The 17,894-nt window shown below is 42.1% G+C and overlaps 1 protein-coding gene and 1 long non-coding RNA gene across 3 annotated transcripts in view; one reads left to right on the forward strand and one right to left on the reverse strand.

Annotated features, from left to right (window-relative positions):
- The window catches only part of LOC117828473 (carcinoembryonic antigen-related cell adhesion molecule 5-like), a 32,734-nt gene continuing 14,840 nt past the window's right edge, over nt 1-17,894 (reverse strand). Inside the window, exons 8-11 of one of the 2 annotated variants that reach the window (XM_034705629.1) lie at nt 17,650-17,767; nt 7,851-7,883; nt 6,690-6,728; nt 1-2,329 (exon numbers count right to left, since the gene is read on the reverse strand). In XM_034705629.1, coding sequence (XP_034561520.1) covers nt 6,710-6,728; nt 7,851-7,883; nt 17,650-17,767 — 170 coding nt within the window. In that variant the 3' untranslated portion in view covers nt 1-2,329; nt 6,690-6,709. The remainder of the gene's footprint in view (nt 2,330-6,689; nt 6,729-7,850; nt 7,884-17,649; nt 17,768-17,894) is intronic. The other variant, XM_034705630.1, reaches the window with a different exon arrangement.
- Nucleotides 2,085-3,556, forward strand: LOC117828474. The gene is made up of 2 exons (XR_004634404.1): nt 2,085-2,825; nt 3,355-3,556. It is a non-coding gene; the product is annotated as an uncharacterized LOC117828474 (long non-coding RNA).

Below are 17,894 nucleotides of genomic sequence, written 5' to 3' on the forward strand. Positions count from 1 at the left end.
TACAGGATGATTTTAAAACAAACACGGAGGAAGGATCCGGGACCGGAGAGGAGAAGATGTAACAACAACAGAAGATGGAAACGTTTAAAATCTGGACTCAGTGCTTTCTGTAAACTCTTCAGGGGGCGTGGCTGCTGCAGGTGTACATAAAGGTGTGCTGCAGACGACAGACAGGGTGTTCTCAGCGGTGTTTGAGAGTCATGACCGCGGCTCGACCACGCTGACATCAGCAGGTTAGCTTACACGCCGCAGCTGAACAGCTAATTAGCGACCTGGCCTGCAATTTTGACGTTAGCCGTGAGGAGATCTGTGGTTAGGTTTGGAAGTTAGATAAGAAGGACACTTTGGCAGGAAGCTAACTGATGGGTGAAACTGAAGCCAATGAAACAATGAGAGAAATATGGCGGAGGCTAGCACTGGGCTATTTCTGCACAGCTAACGTTTATTTGTATCTGATTAAAGTGACGTATAACCACCAGAGCGATGAGGAACCAGCACAGACACTCGACCAATTGTTTGGGGCGTTGTTTTACCCGGATACAGTGATGCTGTTTTTTGATTGGCTGGTGCATGGCGAGCTCCTTCTGAAGGAAAAGCGGCGCACCTTGGTGGTCGTTGTCCTAGTAATTACTGTGCATGAGAAACACAAAGTGTGGCGTGTGAACAGGTTGAAATGCGTGTGTGTCACGCCCAATGCTTGAGACTTGAGAGCCCTTGGAAGTCAAATGAGGTTTTTGCATTTCCCCCCCAGATTTTTATTTTCCCGGGACAGCTGGTGAAAAAACGGGACGGGTGGGAACTCTAGTGGAGGACTGAAGGCTGGTGGTGCTAGCTCTGCTAACTGTAGCTACACTCTGCAAACCCTGCAGACTCTGTGATCCCGTGTTTAGCTCAGTTTTGAGAGTTTTCTTACTTTTAGATGTCGGCTAATCCAAATTAAAATTTCTCTAGTTGCAAAATGCTAACTGTTTAAGTCTTTAGAACAGCTTAAAGCTAGCTAACGGCTCATTTTTCGTCATTTCTGAAAGTTAAAGAAGTCGACACCACTGGTGAAATCTAAATCTTCGTTCTAAGAGGGCTTTTATCAGATATTTAGTAAGAAGGCGGTAAAAACAACATTTGAGGAATTATGATACATTCTGAAAATCTGGCAGCAATTCACACTTTTAGAAATAATGTATGCTTCTTCTTTAGCTTCTTCAGGTGTGAGGAGGAGCGCTTTATTGATAAAAATAGGCTATTTCTTATTTTTAGAAATTATAATTTTACTGTTATTTAATATTTTACAGTTGTTACATTTCTTTAAGGCACTTTGTAACTTTGGTGAACCTTTTAAATGAAGATATCAGACAGAAAGGTCCAGATTTAAAACATCGATCTGACTTTAAATTAATGCTGGTTGTGTTTTTGTTTACATGTTCAAAGCTCAGTGAAAAATGAAGGAGACGTGTTCGTACGAGCGAGGGGCGAGACACGACTTCTCAAAGAGAAACTGAGGTATTTTGGATCAGACTGCCTCCAGTATCGCCGTCAGGGTCAGGGAGGCCTCTTAAAACGTAGCTTTGAAACACTCTGCTGCACCTGAAGTGTCCCCCATCAGCTTAACTCCACCCGCCCGGCACAGACAGTGACATAAATCAAACCACAAAAACATTCAGATATAATTTTTAACCCAGAGCCCTGAAAGTCGACGTGTGTGGCCTGTGTGTGTGTGTGCGTGTGTGTGTGTGTGTGTGTATGATCAACCAGGCATCACGGTCATCTAGTATTCCAGTGTGTGTGTGTGTGTGTGTGTGTGTGCATGTGTGTGTTCCCTCCTCGGGTTTCCGGTGGGATAAAGAGAGTCACTCATCAGAGCCGTCAGCTTCAGTCCAGGAAACGTCTCAGAGTTTTTGGTGTTTTTGGTTTCCTGAAGGTGGCGGCGGCGGTGGCAGCGAGCGGGACAAAAGGTGAAGGATGACGTTTGTTAACAGAGGAAGGGGAAGAGAAGAATAGGAAGAGCGGGGAGGGAGGGAGGGAGGGAGGGAGGTCGTGACCCGGTGGCGGGGAAGGTGGAGTGAAAAAAGGAAGGAAAAAAAAAAAAGGTGGGATCAGATCGAGACGGAGATCCAAGAAAATCATCCAAAACAGAGAGTCCGTCATTTTTGTGGAATGGAGTTTCCATCATCATCCTCTTCATCCAGAAAGAGAGAGAGAGAGAGGGATGATGGGGAATCTTGTTTTGGGAAAGGGCTTCACAGGAAACCAGCTGGATCCGGCTGGATGCTCCTCCCTCCTTCTGCACAGGTGAATCATGGGAAACAAGGCGTGATGATTGGGCCTGTGTCTCCTGAAGAGAAAGAAGAAGAGGACAAAACATGAGCCGTTATTTCCTCCTTTTTATTTCTATCATCCCTTCATTTTTCAGACAGTTCATCTGTTCCTCCCTCAAACACACGAGTCGGACGTGACCCGCTGTGTTTCCTCTCACTTCAAACCTCTGCTGATTTATTCATGAGCTGTTTCAACGTCAATAATTCAGGATGTAGTTTGAAACACGAGAGCTGTTATTGTTGGGAGTTTATCAAAGATGCTGAAGGGATTTAAAAGTGTTCATTCAAGCTCTCTTAGCCGCTACATTGAAATGTAGTTTGTTGTTTTTGTTAGCTCACAGCTGCATCACAAGATTCCAGGATGTCAGGGAATCGAGGGATTGTTCCTGCTAATAACACCAAGACTTCGCCTCTGCTGTCTGCTCCGTCATAAGTTATATTCAAGAACCAGAACCGTCCACCATCTCCTGCAGCTCTGTGCAGTTTGCTCTTGTTTCGTGTCTGATTGTGGAGGTGAGCTGTCAGCATCTCCACCTTCAGATGTGCAGATTAGAGATGAGACATGGGTTTCGAATGCTTGAATATTCATTCACTTATTAAAAATCTAAGAGTTCATGTGAATATTATCTCAGTATTCCCACCAGCCGGTGGCTATAGAGCGTCTTAAAGTAACAGAAGAAGAAGAAGACATTAGCGACAGTCTCTGGAGATACGTGTGTAGTGGTGTGAGATTCAGATACATAGAGCACTGAAGAGACTAAGGCTAAATCTAAAATAGCCACCAAAATGAACACTGTCTCATTGTAGAAGTAGGATTTTTATCATTTTCCCCTGTGCCTAGTTGTAATTACCACCAGACAGTAGCTAACATAAGAAGAAGAATGCAAACTGCATTGAATAACAGAAGAAGAAGACATTAGCGACAGTCTCTGGAGAATCGTGTGTAGCGGTGTGAGATTCAGAAACGAAGAACACTGAAGAGACTGAGTGTTAGAGCCATCGAGTAATTCAAGTGTATGTGCCTTTAATTCTCATGCTGCAGGTAACTGATGCTGCTGGATGGGCGCAACTGAGCATGTGCACTGCAGTCTGAGCGGGACAAGGAGCAACACATTTTCTAACCGTAGCTTTGTTTGATTTTTTTATAGTTTTGTCACGTTTGTGGAAATGGAAGTGAACAGAGACTAGAGAAGGGATTTTTGTTGGTCGATATTTTTAATAAATTCTCAGTTTGTTTGATTTTATACGGCATCCATTTCATTTTTGAGTAAACTTGTTTTACAACGCACGAGTCAGAAAGACCTGCAGAAGTGGACAAGAAGGTTTTCACTTAAAGTTGCCACTGCACTGAGCATGGCTGTAAAATGTAAACACACACTCCACACTGCTGCATCACAGAAACACCAACATAAAGGTCGAGACAGACGCAGACAGAGCCCGGTACTAACAGCACTTCATCCTGCTGCTGGTTAACGTGACTGTGGCACTAACGGACCATGACCAGGAGAGCTGTGTCATGGAGTGTTTCCTTTTACTGCCTATTACAAATAATTGCCAAATAGATGCTGGTGCCTGTATTTAGGCTTGAAGTGTCCATCACTCGTGCAGAGCTGCGCTGTGTGCTCTCATCCTGACAGCGCACCAATCTGTCCTCATTCATGAGCTGAGCATGGAGGAGACACTTCTCACAACAGAGGGGGGCAGACTAACGCCACAGCCCGGACTGATCTAACCCCGGAGTATGATGAGGGTAGTTTTGTACAATAGTTGCACAAAAACTTCTGCCAAACATTTCCAGAGAGAGGATGTTTCATACTGATGTTGTGGCGTTTGTTGATGTTCTGCAGGACTTCATTAAATATCAGTTCATCTTACACGCGTTAGTCTTCTCTTTGTCATCCAGAGGTCAGAGACAACCCTTATAACCTGTTTCATGTAAAGCAGCTGAAAAACTTCTGCTGAAGGGCTCTCACACACACACACACACACACGTGCTCACACACAAACACACAGATACAGAGACACAAAGACTCTGTGTGACTCCACTTAAAATCAACAGTCTTATCTCTAGACCTCAACTCTCACACACACACACACACACACACACACACACACACACACACACACACACACACACACACACACACACGCCTGCACTTTTTTGTTTGTTTGCTCGGCTGAGTGGAGACCGCCTTGGTAGCTACTGTTTCAGCACAAACTAACACACACACACACACACACACACACACAATACACATGAGCTCCTTCAGGTTAAATAATAAACATGATTTCTGATCATCTGTGAGGAACACATATCGACCCTTGAAGCTCGTTCTCTTTGTTGTGATTCAGATTTTTAAATTGATCCGTTGTTGTAGTTTCCCCTCGGGTGGTTCTGTGTTCACACTGAGAGTGGGCTGACACACCCTCAGGGCTTTTGTCTTATGTCACAGTCTCATTTTCCCTCTGTGTAGGTAAACTGACGCCCTGAGTACTGTCCTTACTTTGCATAGTGACAGGGCGGTGTTACGGTTTAAAGTGTGACCCTGGTAAATGAAGACTTTCAGCTGAGGGAGTCCTCACGAAGGCATCCTAGTTTAGTCTTTGTATCACACTCATCAGATGTGACTTTGATGAGAACTAAAAGCATTTGGGAGACACCATAGACTGTTTCTGAAGCGCTGTTTTGAAGCCAATCGGCGGCGGCGGCGGCGGCCATATTGGAAATGTTGAACTCAACATAACTGCTGTTGAGCGATCGTGGCGTAAAGAGGCGGAGTTTGAGCCTCCTCGCCAACAGCTACAGTGTTCCCTCCTGTCAATCAAGTCAGCTGTGCCTCTCATTGGAAGACTTGTAATCTCAATGTCTTCGAAATCGCCACGTTATGAAAAAATTCACCCCCCGTACAGTGTGAGCCGATCGAGAAATGAGCTATCCAGACTACACTCGTCTTTTGAACCAGACTGTGAACATGTTTATTTCTGCTGTAAAGATCGTCTCTTTGAATTGGTGTGTATGTGGTTTCTGGTTCTTCCAGAGCCAGCCTCTAGTGGACACTCGATGAGCTGCAGTTTTTAACACTTCTGCATTGGCCTCATATTTTTAGACCCACAAACGGCTAGAAGTCGCCAGCTAACACGGCCGCACTTTAGACAGGAACACCGGCTCTGACGTTAGCTAGCTAAATGAGTCGTGGGTCGGCTTGGAGAAGTGAGGAGGTCAAACGGTTCATGGAGCGTTCGGTCAGATTAGAATATTTATCAAAATGTTACAGGAGATTAAAAACTTGGTGTTTGTTATCTCGCTTGTTTTGTTCCTCGTCAGACTGCGAGTGCTGCAGATGTGCAACATGTGCTGGAAGGAAAACGGCCCTAAAAAGGAAGTTCAACCTCCGGTCTCAAAATATGAAGCCCATGCGAAAATGCAGTTCCTCGAGCGTCCACTAGAGGCTGGCTGCAGAAACACAGGAAACCACATACACACCCATTCAAAGAAGACGATCTTTACAGCAGAAATAAACATGTTTACAGCCTGGTTCAAAAAACAAGTGTAGTCTGGATAGCTCATTTCTTGATCGGCACACACTGTACGGGGTGAATTAAGATATTAAACTTACGAGTTTTGCCCAAATAAGGGCGTTGGCGTGTGCTTCAAGTATAAACAGGTGAGTTATGTTTTGTACTGTCTATGTACGAGGCTGTAAACATGTTTATTCCTGCTGTAAAGTTAGTCATTTTAACATGAGGCTCTATGGAGATTAGCTCACTTTAGGGACCAGCCTCCAGTGGACACTTCAGGAACTGCAGTTGTTGGTTTTTTCCACTTGTTTGAATCGCCTTGAGGTCCTTAAAAGGTCCCATTTCTGAGAGATATGAACCAATTTCGAAGTGCTAAAAACTGCAGTTCCTCAAGCATCCACTAGAGGCAGAAACAATAGAAACCACATACACACCCATTCACAGAAGACGATCTTTACAGCAGAAATAATCATGTTCAGTCTACGTAGCTAGTTTCTCTATCGGCACACACTGACCGACTGTTGGCGAGGAGGCTCAAACCCCGCCTCTTTATGTCACACTCTTTAGGTTGAGTTCAGCATTTCCAATATGGCCGCCGCCAATGATTGGCTTTAAAACAGCGCTCAGGAACAGAAGGGTGATGTCATGGATACTACGTCCATATTTATACAGTCTGTGATCTGTTATGATTGAATGTGTAAATATAGGTGTGTGTGTGTGTGTGTGTGTGTGTGTGTGTGTGTGTGTGTGTGTGTGTGTGTGTGTGTGTGTGTGTGTGTGTGTGTGTGTGTGTGTGTGTGTGTGTGTGTGTGTGTGTGTGTGTGTGTGTGTGTGTGTGTGTGTGTGTGGTTTACTCACCAGCAGTGTGCAGGGCGTCTTTAATACGGAGACTGGACACTGAAAAGAGAAAAACACACACATGAGTTCGGCCGCTCTGACAGCAGTGATGATAATCTGTGATATCAGCTGTGTGACTAAAAACACTGAAGAAGAAACAAGATTAAATACACACACACACACACACACACATGATAAGTTGAATTCAGTGGACTCAAACATCCTTGAGTTCCTACATTTATTATGGAAATGATCCTCCAGTTTTTCAATAACATGTCTGTTTGACAGCATCGTGACGCCTGACACACTTTCAGGATGATGGAATCTCATCACACACGCACGCACACACACACACACACACACACACGCACAATACACACAGCGTCTGTGTTTGGAGGTGAAACCACAGAGGAAGAAGGTGATAGATTTGTACTTGATGAATGTTAGAAAAGAAAGTTTTGAAAGTTCAGGGAACGTTCCTGACGATAATACATCATATCCACGTTGCGTACCGATGCTTGTGCTCATGCATGACTCCTGATTTTAAATCCACATTCTTACAGTGCAGTCAGCTTCCACTTTTCATCCTCTGACTGATTGAACTGTTTGCTAAATATCTGACCTGCTCATGAAACCCTGACTGCAGCCTCGGAGGAGCTTTGAGGGAGCCAGGCAGAGCAAACAGCAGCCGGCGTGTGTACCAACGTCTTTCTGTCCACTCATGAATCTTATCACAGAAACTCAGATACAGTTTTCACTCACTGATAAGAGCTGCACACCAAACATCAGGTTTGGAGGTTCAAGACCGGAGAACAGATCAGAGTTAAAGATAGAGTAACCAGACGAGGAGCTTTGATGTTAAGAAAGTCCCTTTAGCTGTTTGTCTGCTTTACGACCCGACTTTAGGACGGTTTACACAGCAGCAGAGAAAACAACCCCTGAGGACGCTCTGTGGGGTCGCTCTGTGGGGTCGCTCAGGGAGGAGACCTAACTGTTTGTTGTCTGGAGTCAACGTTTGAAGGAGAACAAACATGCTGCTGATGTTTTTGTTTCTGGTAACTGTGAGTGTCAACAACAGGAATACTCTTTAAATGTTTCATCATGTGAGATCAAAGATATTTGAATCACTCCCCGGTTGATTGATTAATCACCAACATGAAAGGCGACACCCTGATCACATACCTCGTCTCATAGTCTGACGCATTCCCCCTCTTCCTGTTGGTAAAAACGGGAGAATTTAATGGAATTTAATGGAATGCCTCTGATTGGTCAAAACCCAATAAATACGGTGATTCATGCTCAACATTAAGAGACGATGTTTGAGACAACCTGATCAAACACGTCATATAAAGCAGTCTGCCTCATTCCCCCTCTGCCTGTTCACACTGTGCTAAAAACAGTAGAATTGAATGGATAGGAACAAAACACAATAGATCAAAGCTGAATGGAACAGATCAATGCAGAATGGAATGGAACAGATAAAAGCAAAATGGAATGGAACAGATCAAAGCCGAATAGAATGGAATGGAATGGAACAGATCAAAGCAGAATGGAATGGAACAGATCAAAGCAGAATGGAACAGATCAAAGCAAAATAGAATGGAACAGATCAAAGCAGAATGGAATGGAACAGATCAAAGCTGAATGGAACAGATCAAAGCCGAATGGAATGGAACAGATCAAAGCTCAATGGAACAGATCAATGCAGAATGGAATGGAACAGATAAAAGCAAAATGGAATGGAACAGATCAAAGCCGAATGGAATGGAACAGATCAAAGCCGAATGGAATGGAACAGATCAAAGCCGAATGGAATGGAATAGATCAAAGCAGAATGGAATCGAACAGATCAAAGCAGAATGTTACAGATCAAAGCAAAATAGAATGGAACAGATCAAAGCAGAATGGAATGGAACAGATCAAAGCAGAATGGAATGGAACAGATCAAAGCAGAATAGAATGGAACAGATCAAAGCAGAATGGAATGGAACAGATCAAAGCAGAATGGAATGGAACAGATCAAAGCAGAATGGAATGGAACAGATCAAAACAGAATGGAATAGATCAAAGCAGAATGGAATGGAACAGATCAAAGCAGAATAGAATGGAACAGATGAAAGCAGAATAGAATGGAACAGATCAAAACAGAATGGAATGGAATAGATCAAAGCAGAATGGAATGGAACAGATCAAAGCAAAATAGAATGGAACAGATCAAAGCAGAATAGAATGGAACAGATCAAAGCAGAATGGAATGGAACAGATCAAAGCAGAATAGAACAGATCAAAGCCGAATGGATTGCTGCTTACTGATCAAAGCCAAATAACAGCTGTGATTAATTCTCAACATCAAAAGTGATGCTTGAGACAACTTAATCAACCATGTCATATAAAGTGGTCCGTCTCATTCCCCCTCTGCCTGTTGACACTGTGGTAAAAACCTTAGTGTGGTCTCAGGCTGGTCTTGGTTGTGGGTAAATAATGACAGTTAGTTGACACAGATGTGAGAGCAGCCTGAGGAGCTAACTGGACCACAACCATCTCTGAGAGGGAGAAGAGGAGCATCTCTAAGCTGCTGATCTCTACAGAGTCACTGAGACCAGAAGAGGTAGAGATAACAGACACAATGTTCACAGCTGAGACTAAGAGCTGAACGAGGACAGACATGTCTACATCGATATTCCTGCAGAAGTCACTAAGATGAGGATAAACACCAACCTGAGAGAGGATCAGATAATAGAAGAGTAACTGTAGTTTAAGACTGAGAGGGAGATAAAGACGACACAAACGTGAGTAGCATCAGAAGACGAGTGCAGACATGACAGTGACATTCCTGACATTCCAGCCTCGCCCCGTCAGGAGGAAAAACCTCACACTGAGAAACAGAGGACATTCGTTCTCAGAGACAAAACCGAGGCCAAGGTGGCTCACTTTCAGACGACTGAAAGGTGAAAGGTCACCTGAGAGATTCGTGTTTGGGTCACATTAAGGAAGGAGAACGATCTGAACCAATCACTGCGTCTGACGGGACAGAGCGAGCAGCAGGTGAACGCTGCACCTGCTTATCAACACTTACAGACACTTCTTAAATGTGTCATCCTTTAATTGCATGATGACCACAGGTTTAAACATTCAGGACATTTCAATGATCAGACTTTAAAGATCAGAAGAAGCAGAAGTTTCTTGGGTTAATCAGCCGTTTGATATCTGCTGTTTCTGTGGAGCTGATAGAGCTCTGTAAGACAAACCAAGACTGCAATAAAAATCCAATTATCCCTGATGTGTAATTATGACTGAGGGGTGTGTCCTGAGTGGGTTTTCCCAGCTGGCAGCTTGTTCCTGAACGCAGCATCGAGAGGATGCACTTTTAATCAGAGCAGCATTGATCGTGCAGGAGAGGTCAGAACTCCTCTGTGAGATGTTCTTCACATCTTCTAACGTCTCATTGTGAGTTTGAAAGATGCAAACCTCCACCCTGGTGATTCCTGACGCTTCTGATGCACACGTCTCTCAGCAGTCATGTCATGCTCCGCTGTTTCCTGTAATTACTTCAACATAAAGCTCCAGAGGTTTTCTCAAAGGCTACAAAAACAACCGCAGACTGAAGACACGTCGAGTCAAAGGCAGACCAGAACGAGGTTTCTGCTTCATGTATAAACACAGACTCTGATTAATGTGATCCACCAGGAGACAGGTCTTTTTCTTTTTATAGTTTATTTCAATTTCTATTTTTAAATAATATTATAATTATAGCTTTTTATTATTTATTTTTATTTTTTATTATTTTTATTAATATGATTTTATCTTTTTAGTTGCAGATATTTTTTAGCTATTCTTTTTTTATAAATAATACAATTTAATAATTTTGTATTGAGTTATTCCTTTTTACTATTATAGTTATTATTATATATTTTTTATTAATAATTCAATTTTATCTTTATTTGTATTTATTTTATTTTATTAATATTTTGTTGATTAATAAGAAAGTTTTTATTTGTATTTATTATTTTTGTTTTACTTTTATTATTATTATATTTAATTAGAATACAATTTTATCTTTTAATTTGTATTTATTTTTTATCTATCCTTTTTTTTAATTAATAATACAATTTGAACAAGCTGACGAGAGAGTAAAAAAATGGCGTCACCTGTGTGGATGTTTTCACTGTTTCAGAGGATAATATGAAAGCTAGCATAAGCACCAAAAAACAATGAAAACAGTCCAAAGCTGAAGAAGTTCATGACCAAATCTTTCTCTTAATAGCTCAAAGATTCAACCTTGACTTTGAGGTCGCAGTTCATGACCACAGACCGCCCGAGGTCCACCAAACAGGACACCTGAGACAAGGAGCAACACCTGCGCCTGTATACAACAACCTGATACCATGTGACCATGAGCTCAGGTCACATGACAACACCTGATCTGACCTTATTGTGGACGGATTCACAATATGAGCATGTTAAATAAAGTTAAATCTGAAATCATCAAAATGCTGCCCACACCCCATCTCTGAGGAGGAGGAGGGGGCGGGGCTTCCTGTCTGTGAGTGACAGCTCAGAGGGAAGGAATGCAGCCCGACTGTTTTCAAAACACCGAAACCCACAAAGACCGACATGATCCTGTTACAAGGCCACATTCAGGGTGTGTGTGCACCCATGTGTGTGTGTGTGTGTTAATTTGAAACTGAAACAACCAGTAGCCGTGAAAACAAAAGGGGGCCAAAGACTCCTTCAGATCCTCTTGATGCTCTTTTCTACCTCCATAGACTGTTCATATGAAGCAGACTAAAGGGGCATTTCGACTGGAGGAACTTTACCCCTGAACTACGTGCGTTTCGACCGGTTGACCCAGGGTCTAAATTTAGTTCAGGGGTAGATAATCTCCCCCCTAAAAAGCCCCTGCTAGAGGGGCAGTACTTTTCAAAAGAAGAAGCTGTGATTCTCTTGATTTAGCAGCTTGTAACAGTAGTCTTCTCTCAGCCCACTGTGAATGCGTCTCTCCTCCCGGTGTTCCGGTTTTAAAAGTGACCCTGTAAACTGGAGACCTTCAGCTGAACGTGTCAGTGTTTGTGGAGTTTACACAGCTGTTGAAACACAGAGGGAGTTCCTGGGAATGCAAACTAGTTTAGTTTTTATTAAGATTTCAAAATATCCTCATCAGATATTTAATGATGGTCTAAAGACGTTTATGAGGGATGCATCCGGCTGAGAGTCTCCAGTTAACAGGGTCGCCGTTTAAACCAAAACACCGGCCGATCTCTGCGATCACGGCTTTTTGAGTTCCAAAGGATTTTAAAGCCGTGTTGAAACGTCTTTGCTACTCGCGCTTATCTCCTCTCACGTGTTGATTCAGTGAATCCATCTGTGATGAAATATAGCACCATCTAAAACAGACCAGCTGAGTCTCTTCATGCTAACAGGCTAACTGTTGTGTTGATTCATTCATTGCTTTTTACATGTTTTTAACTGCGGGCACAAATTTCAAACACAATTTCAAATTTGAGGAAAATCAATTTTTTTGTCACATTTTTTTTTTTTTGTCAAAATTTTTTTTTTCAAATTGTATTTTTTCGAAAAAAATGTTTAAAAATTTTTGTTATTTTTTTTTTTCAAATAAAAAAAAAACTTTTTTTTCAAATTTTTTTTGTCAAATTTTTTTTTTTTCAAATTTCTTTTTTCAAAATTTTTTTTTCAAATTTTTTTTTCAATTACCATTCACAGTAATTTTTTTCCATCTGTGATTCACTTGATTTCTCTTTCTTTCATTAGTTTTTATTTGATCTATCTTTTTTCAGCGCCAGCTGAGTCTCTTCATGCTAACAGGCTAACTGTTGTGTTGCTCATAATGATACCTGCCTGTCCGTCTGCTTCTATGGTGTCATCTGTGATGAATGGCATTCCTCTTTGTGTTACTGCCCTCTACTGGTCTGGTGGTGTAGTGCATTTACTTTTTATTTCCTCCATACGTCACTGGCCTGATTTACACAATCTACCCGGGACTTCAGCCCGCGGTCGAAATGCAGACAACAATGGGGGACCAGGAACCTTTTAGTTCAGGGTGAAGTAGTTCTGGGGGCTAAAAGACCCCGGAACTCTTGGTCCAAATGCACCTTAAGAACCTTTAAGTGTCTCAAACCTGCCTTCTTACTAAAGTCCAGCAGGGGGCGACTCTTGTGAGATAATAGTCCTCTGCCTCAGCTGATTTATTCCCTTAGTAAATGTTGTTCTAATGACTTTATGGTCTCAATCTCTGGTTTCATCATCTGACAACAACAACAACTACACACACTGCCGGAAGTGGATGCTAGCTTCTTGGTAATCAAGCATTAAACACTTCTGTACGCTGCATTCTTCAGAGTCCCATGCACCTCTAGATATTTCTGCAAAATTAAGATTGCAATTTCTTCGTGCATTAAATCCCCTCGAGGAGCAGCAGTTCTCTGTTTGTGAAGAGTCTCAGCTTCACTGTTAAGAGTAAGCTCCACAGAGACTTAGAGAGTCTAAAAGGAGTCTTCCCTTCTTCTTCTTCTCCCCTGCTAGAAAAGAACCCCAGGGCAGGCTTTGTTAGACCACCTCAGCTCCAGACTGTTTACAGATCTTATCCCTCAAACCCTCCTCCGTCATGGACTGCAGGTCTTTCTCAGACGCGGATCACTTGGCGGTTTTCCTCCATTTAAAAACTTCCCGTCTGCACCTGCAGCGGCTCCACGATCTGTTGACTCTGTGTTTTATTCAAAGTTCACACACAGGCTGCTGTGAGATTATCACAGGAGCAGATCTGTGTTTGTGAACTCAGGTGTGTGTTCCTCTCCCATGCCCCCATGCAGCAGGTGTGTGTGTGTGAGTGTGTGTGAGTGTTACTGTAGCCTGCAGAGAACCGGTTTGAGTTAAACACCTCCAGGACAGGAACATTGTTGTGCAGTGAGCTCATTTTCCTCTAAATGCTGTTTTTACACCTGCAGCTTCTCCGGCGTGTCGGGGGTTAACGTTGGTTTGCATGTTTTCACTGATTCTCACAAACAAAGAGAATTAACTACAAACTACTTCAGTGATTGTTTGATCATTTCTAAAGCAGGAATCTCAAACATTTGCTGGTTCCAGCTTCTTAAATCTCAACTGTGACACCTGTTGAAGGATCAGTTGGTTAAGACGTCGCTTTCGGCTCCTAAACAGTTACTTTCTGCCACTTTCTTTGACTTTATTCAACATTTTATCAACCATCATCCATGAAAGTGTTGAGCAGTTTGAGCCCAAATCACCGCTCAGGGTTTTGAATGAAGGAGAGGAACTGTTGGTCAAAGTCTTCGTCCGTCTGAATGAGGATGAGGAGTTATGGAGGCTACGTACACGTCTGTCTGTCACCAGCTGAGATCATCCTTCATCTTTATCTCTGCTGTCGACTCTAACAGCTCTTCTCTTCGCCTGACAGACCGCACGCCTGTGTGTGTGTGTGTGTGTGTGTGTGTGTGTGTGTGTGTGTGTGTGTGTGTGTGTGTGTGTGTGTGTGTGTGTGTGTGTGTGTGTGTGTGAAGGTAATCAGAGATGATCATTGATATATCTGTCTGGAATTGAAGTCTGACTTTAAAATCCTGCTGTGTTTCTGTTTTCTGAGACTGACGGGGAACTCAGGTTTGAAGGTTTTTGGTCCTGAGGGGGGACAGAACCTGCACAACTGCACCACAGCAGTCAATACCTTCCTTCCCTCCTACCTTCCTTCCTACCTTCCTTCCTTCCTTCTTTCTTCTTCTTCTTTCTTTTCTACCTTCCTTCCTCCCACAAAATATCGCAGCAGTTGATACCGACCTTCCTTCCTTCTTTCTTTCCTTCCTTCCTTCCACAAAATATCACAGCAGTCGATACCTACCTCCCCTCCTTCCTTCCTTCCTTCTTTCTTTCCTTTCTTCCTTCCTTCGACAAAATATTGCAGCAGTTGATACCTTTCTCCCCTTATTCCTTCCTACCTTCCTTCCTTGCACAAAATCTCAAAGCAGTCGATACCTTCCTCCCCTCCTTCCTTCTTTCCTTCCTTTCTTCCTTCCTTCCTTCCTTCCTTCCTTCCTTCCTTCCTTAAAATATTGCAGCAGTTGATACCTTCCTCCCCTCCTTCCTCCTTTTCTTCCTTCCTTCCTTCCACAAAATATCACAGCAGTTGATACCTTCCTCCCCTCCTTCCTCCTTTCCTTCTTTCCTTGCTTCCTTCCTTCCTTCGACAAAATATTGCAGCAGTTGATACCTTTCTCCCCTTATTCCTTCATACCTTCCTTCCTTGCACAAAATCTCAAAGCAGTCGATACCTTCCTCCCCTCCATCTTTCTTTTCTTTCTTCCTTCCTTCCTTTCTTCCACAAAATATTGCAGCAGTTGATATCTTCCTCCTTCCTACCTTCCTTCTTTCTTTCCTTAAACAGACACTTGAAGAAGAACTCTAAAGATGCAGCTCACCTCCCTTTAATTGGAGTGAATTGTTAAAGTTGTAAATATTTGGAAACTGCAAATTGAGCTTTAGTTCCACAAAAACAGCCTAATAATTTCCTAAAGAGAAGCTCTACAGAAACTCAAAAGCTAAAACTCAAACCTGATTTTCAAAGATTTAAATGACCCTCAAAAGTCTGAGACAAAGCCCAAAGTGTGGCCTCAGGGTGTCACAGACACACAACGTCTAAATCTTTCACCACCCACCTCCGCCGGCAGCCCCAGCATGAGGGCCGGCTCAGAACAAAGGCCTCCTGTCGTCAGTGTTGACACCGTCTACAAGCGACGATGACGGTGATGAAGACAAAATGACAGAGGACAGACGTGTCAATCAACCTGAGGCCACAGGGCAGCTGAACGCCACCGACACCTGAAACCTGATGACCTCGCTGACATCATGTGACCCGACAGGCCCGACTGACTGACTGATGGCTGTTTGTTATAGAAGATACTGAAGGGGGCGGGGCTTATACTTTTGAGAGAAACAGGGTTTCCCCCTTCTTTTCTAAAAAGCCTCCTGATGTCTCTAAAGAATGAAAACATGAACCGTTACTCGCTTCTTGTTACGTGCACAAATCTGACCACAAGACTGCGGGGTTATTTTAGAGGTGAAGCACACTCAGTGAGCGTTCACCTTCCAGACATACAACCAAACATTTAAATTAATAATTCAATATTATCTTTCTATTTTTATTTATTCTATTTTATCATATTTTTTGTGATTAATAAAGCAAGTTAATATTTTTTATGTATTTATTATTATCATTATATTTAATTATGATACAATTTTATCTTTATTTATTTTAATTAATGATTGAATTTTATCTTTTTAGTTTTATTAACTTTTATCTATTCTTTTTTATTTATAATATAATTGTATATTTTTATTTATTTTTTATTTTAATTAATATTTCAATTTTATCTTTTTATTTTCATTTATTTTATCTATTCTTTTTTATTAATATAAATGTATCTTTTTATTTAATTTAATTTGAATTAATAATTCAATTTAATCTTTTTAGTTTGATTTATTTTTATCCTTTTTTTATTAATATCATTTTATCTTTTTATTTCTTATTTTTTAATTAATTAAAAACTTTTTTTTTTTTTTTTTTTTCATTTTATAATATTTTTGTTATAAATAAAGGAAGTTTATATTTTTTATTTTGTTATTTTGGTTTTATTATTATTATCATTATATTTTAATTTTAATTAATATTCCAATTGTATCTTTTTAGTTTTATTTATTTTTATCTATTCTTTTTTTTTAATCAATAATATAATTTTATCTGATAAAAGTAAAACTGTCTAACATGAGTCTGGTCCTGCTGGAGGTTTCTGCCTGTTAAAGGAAGTCTGTCCTTGCTGCTGTAACTTGCTACATGCTCTGGTTCTGATTGATGATTGATTTCCACATAAAGTGATTTGATCCAACATGACTTTGAACATTCAGCACCACAGAAGAAGAATGTAACCCCAGGTGAGCTCTGAATGTGAGTTTGATCCACTCCAAACAGAAGCAGAGAGACAGAGGACGAGCCACATTTCAGTTTGGACAAAGAACAACATGTTTCAGCTCGTTGCTTCTGCAAGACAAACAAATCGCCTGCAATTCAAGAGAAAGAAGAAGAAGAAGCAGGAGATATAAAAGGAGAGATGAATGAGGGAGCAAGAAGACTTCCTTGGGTTCAAATTTCCTGACAGACTGCGTGAGTAACTGAGCGTGTCGGAGCCGCACACTCCTGGTTTCAGATTGCAGAGACGGTGTCAGCGCTGCGTCTGTCACTCACTCCTCTGTTTGCTCTCTGTTTTCAGGATGGCAGCTTCCTGTTCGTCTCCATGCTGTGATGAAATCTGACAGGATGCAGCAGACGGTTGCATCACCGCTGCTTTTTCGGCGAGAATGTGGCTTTACCTGCTGCAGCACGACCAACTCTGCTGACTTTAACCCCTACTCTGAGTCATCCTGGGTAAATCCAGTCAAACCTCTTTATCACTTACTTTAATATTCCCTAAACATGTAGATCTCCTACTTCAAGTTAAGGTCTGGAAAAGTCGCCAAAGGGTGTGGCAGCCCCGTAGACTGTATGTGTGTGTGTGTGTGTGTGTGTGTGTGTGTTTGAATGTGTGTGTTTAACTGTGCGTGCATTAGTCTGACATGTTGCAAGACGTCAAGGCGTGGGAGGAATGAGGAGAATTCATGAAGTGTCTGACATGACTGTAAATACATGCAAGAATGACTGAAATCCCACACACACACACATGCTGTCCCCCCCCACACACACACACACACACACACATTCAGTGCAGACACTGAAGCGTGATCTAAAGAGGAGAGAAACCACTTTTGCATGAAGAAATGATGAGAAATATTTTGCATTTTTCGCTGACAAACCTCAGGACACCTTAAAGACTTCGGTCTCTGTTCGCATTTTCAGACAAGAACCCCCAAAAAAGCTCCACCGAAACCCTCAAACCAAGACCAGGATGTTTAAGTGTAGAGTACTTACGGGACTTTCTGTCTGCAGTACATGATGAGAGCGATGGCGGCTCCGAGAGCGACGAGGACACCGATGACGATTCCAGCGATGGCTCCGTCTGAGAGACCCTCGTCCAGCGCTCCCTCCTCTGCAGAATGACAAGTGAAGCTAAGTCAGGTCAAATTTTAAAACCATGAATCCTCTGAATAAATCGTCCAAGGAAGAGGAGGGTCAAAGTGGCACTGATGATTTTGTTGCAGCCTGGCCCTTCAGAT

Source organism: Notolabrus celidotus, chromosome 16 (assembly GCF_009762535.1).
Source record: "Notolabrus celidotus isolate fNotCel1 chromosome 16, fNotCel1.pri, whole genome shotgun sequence".
NCBI classification, from domain to species: domain Eukaryota; kingdom Metazoa; phylum Chordata; class Actinopteri; order Labriformes; family Labridae; genus Notolabrus; species Notolabrus celidotus.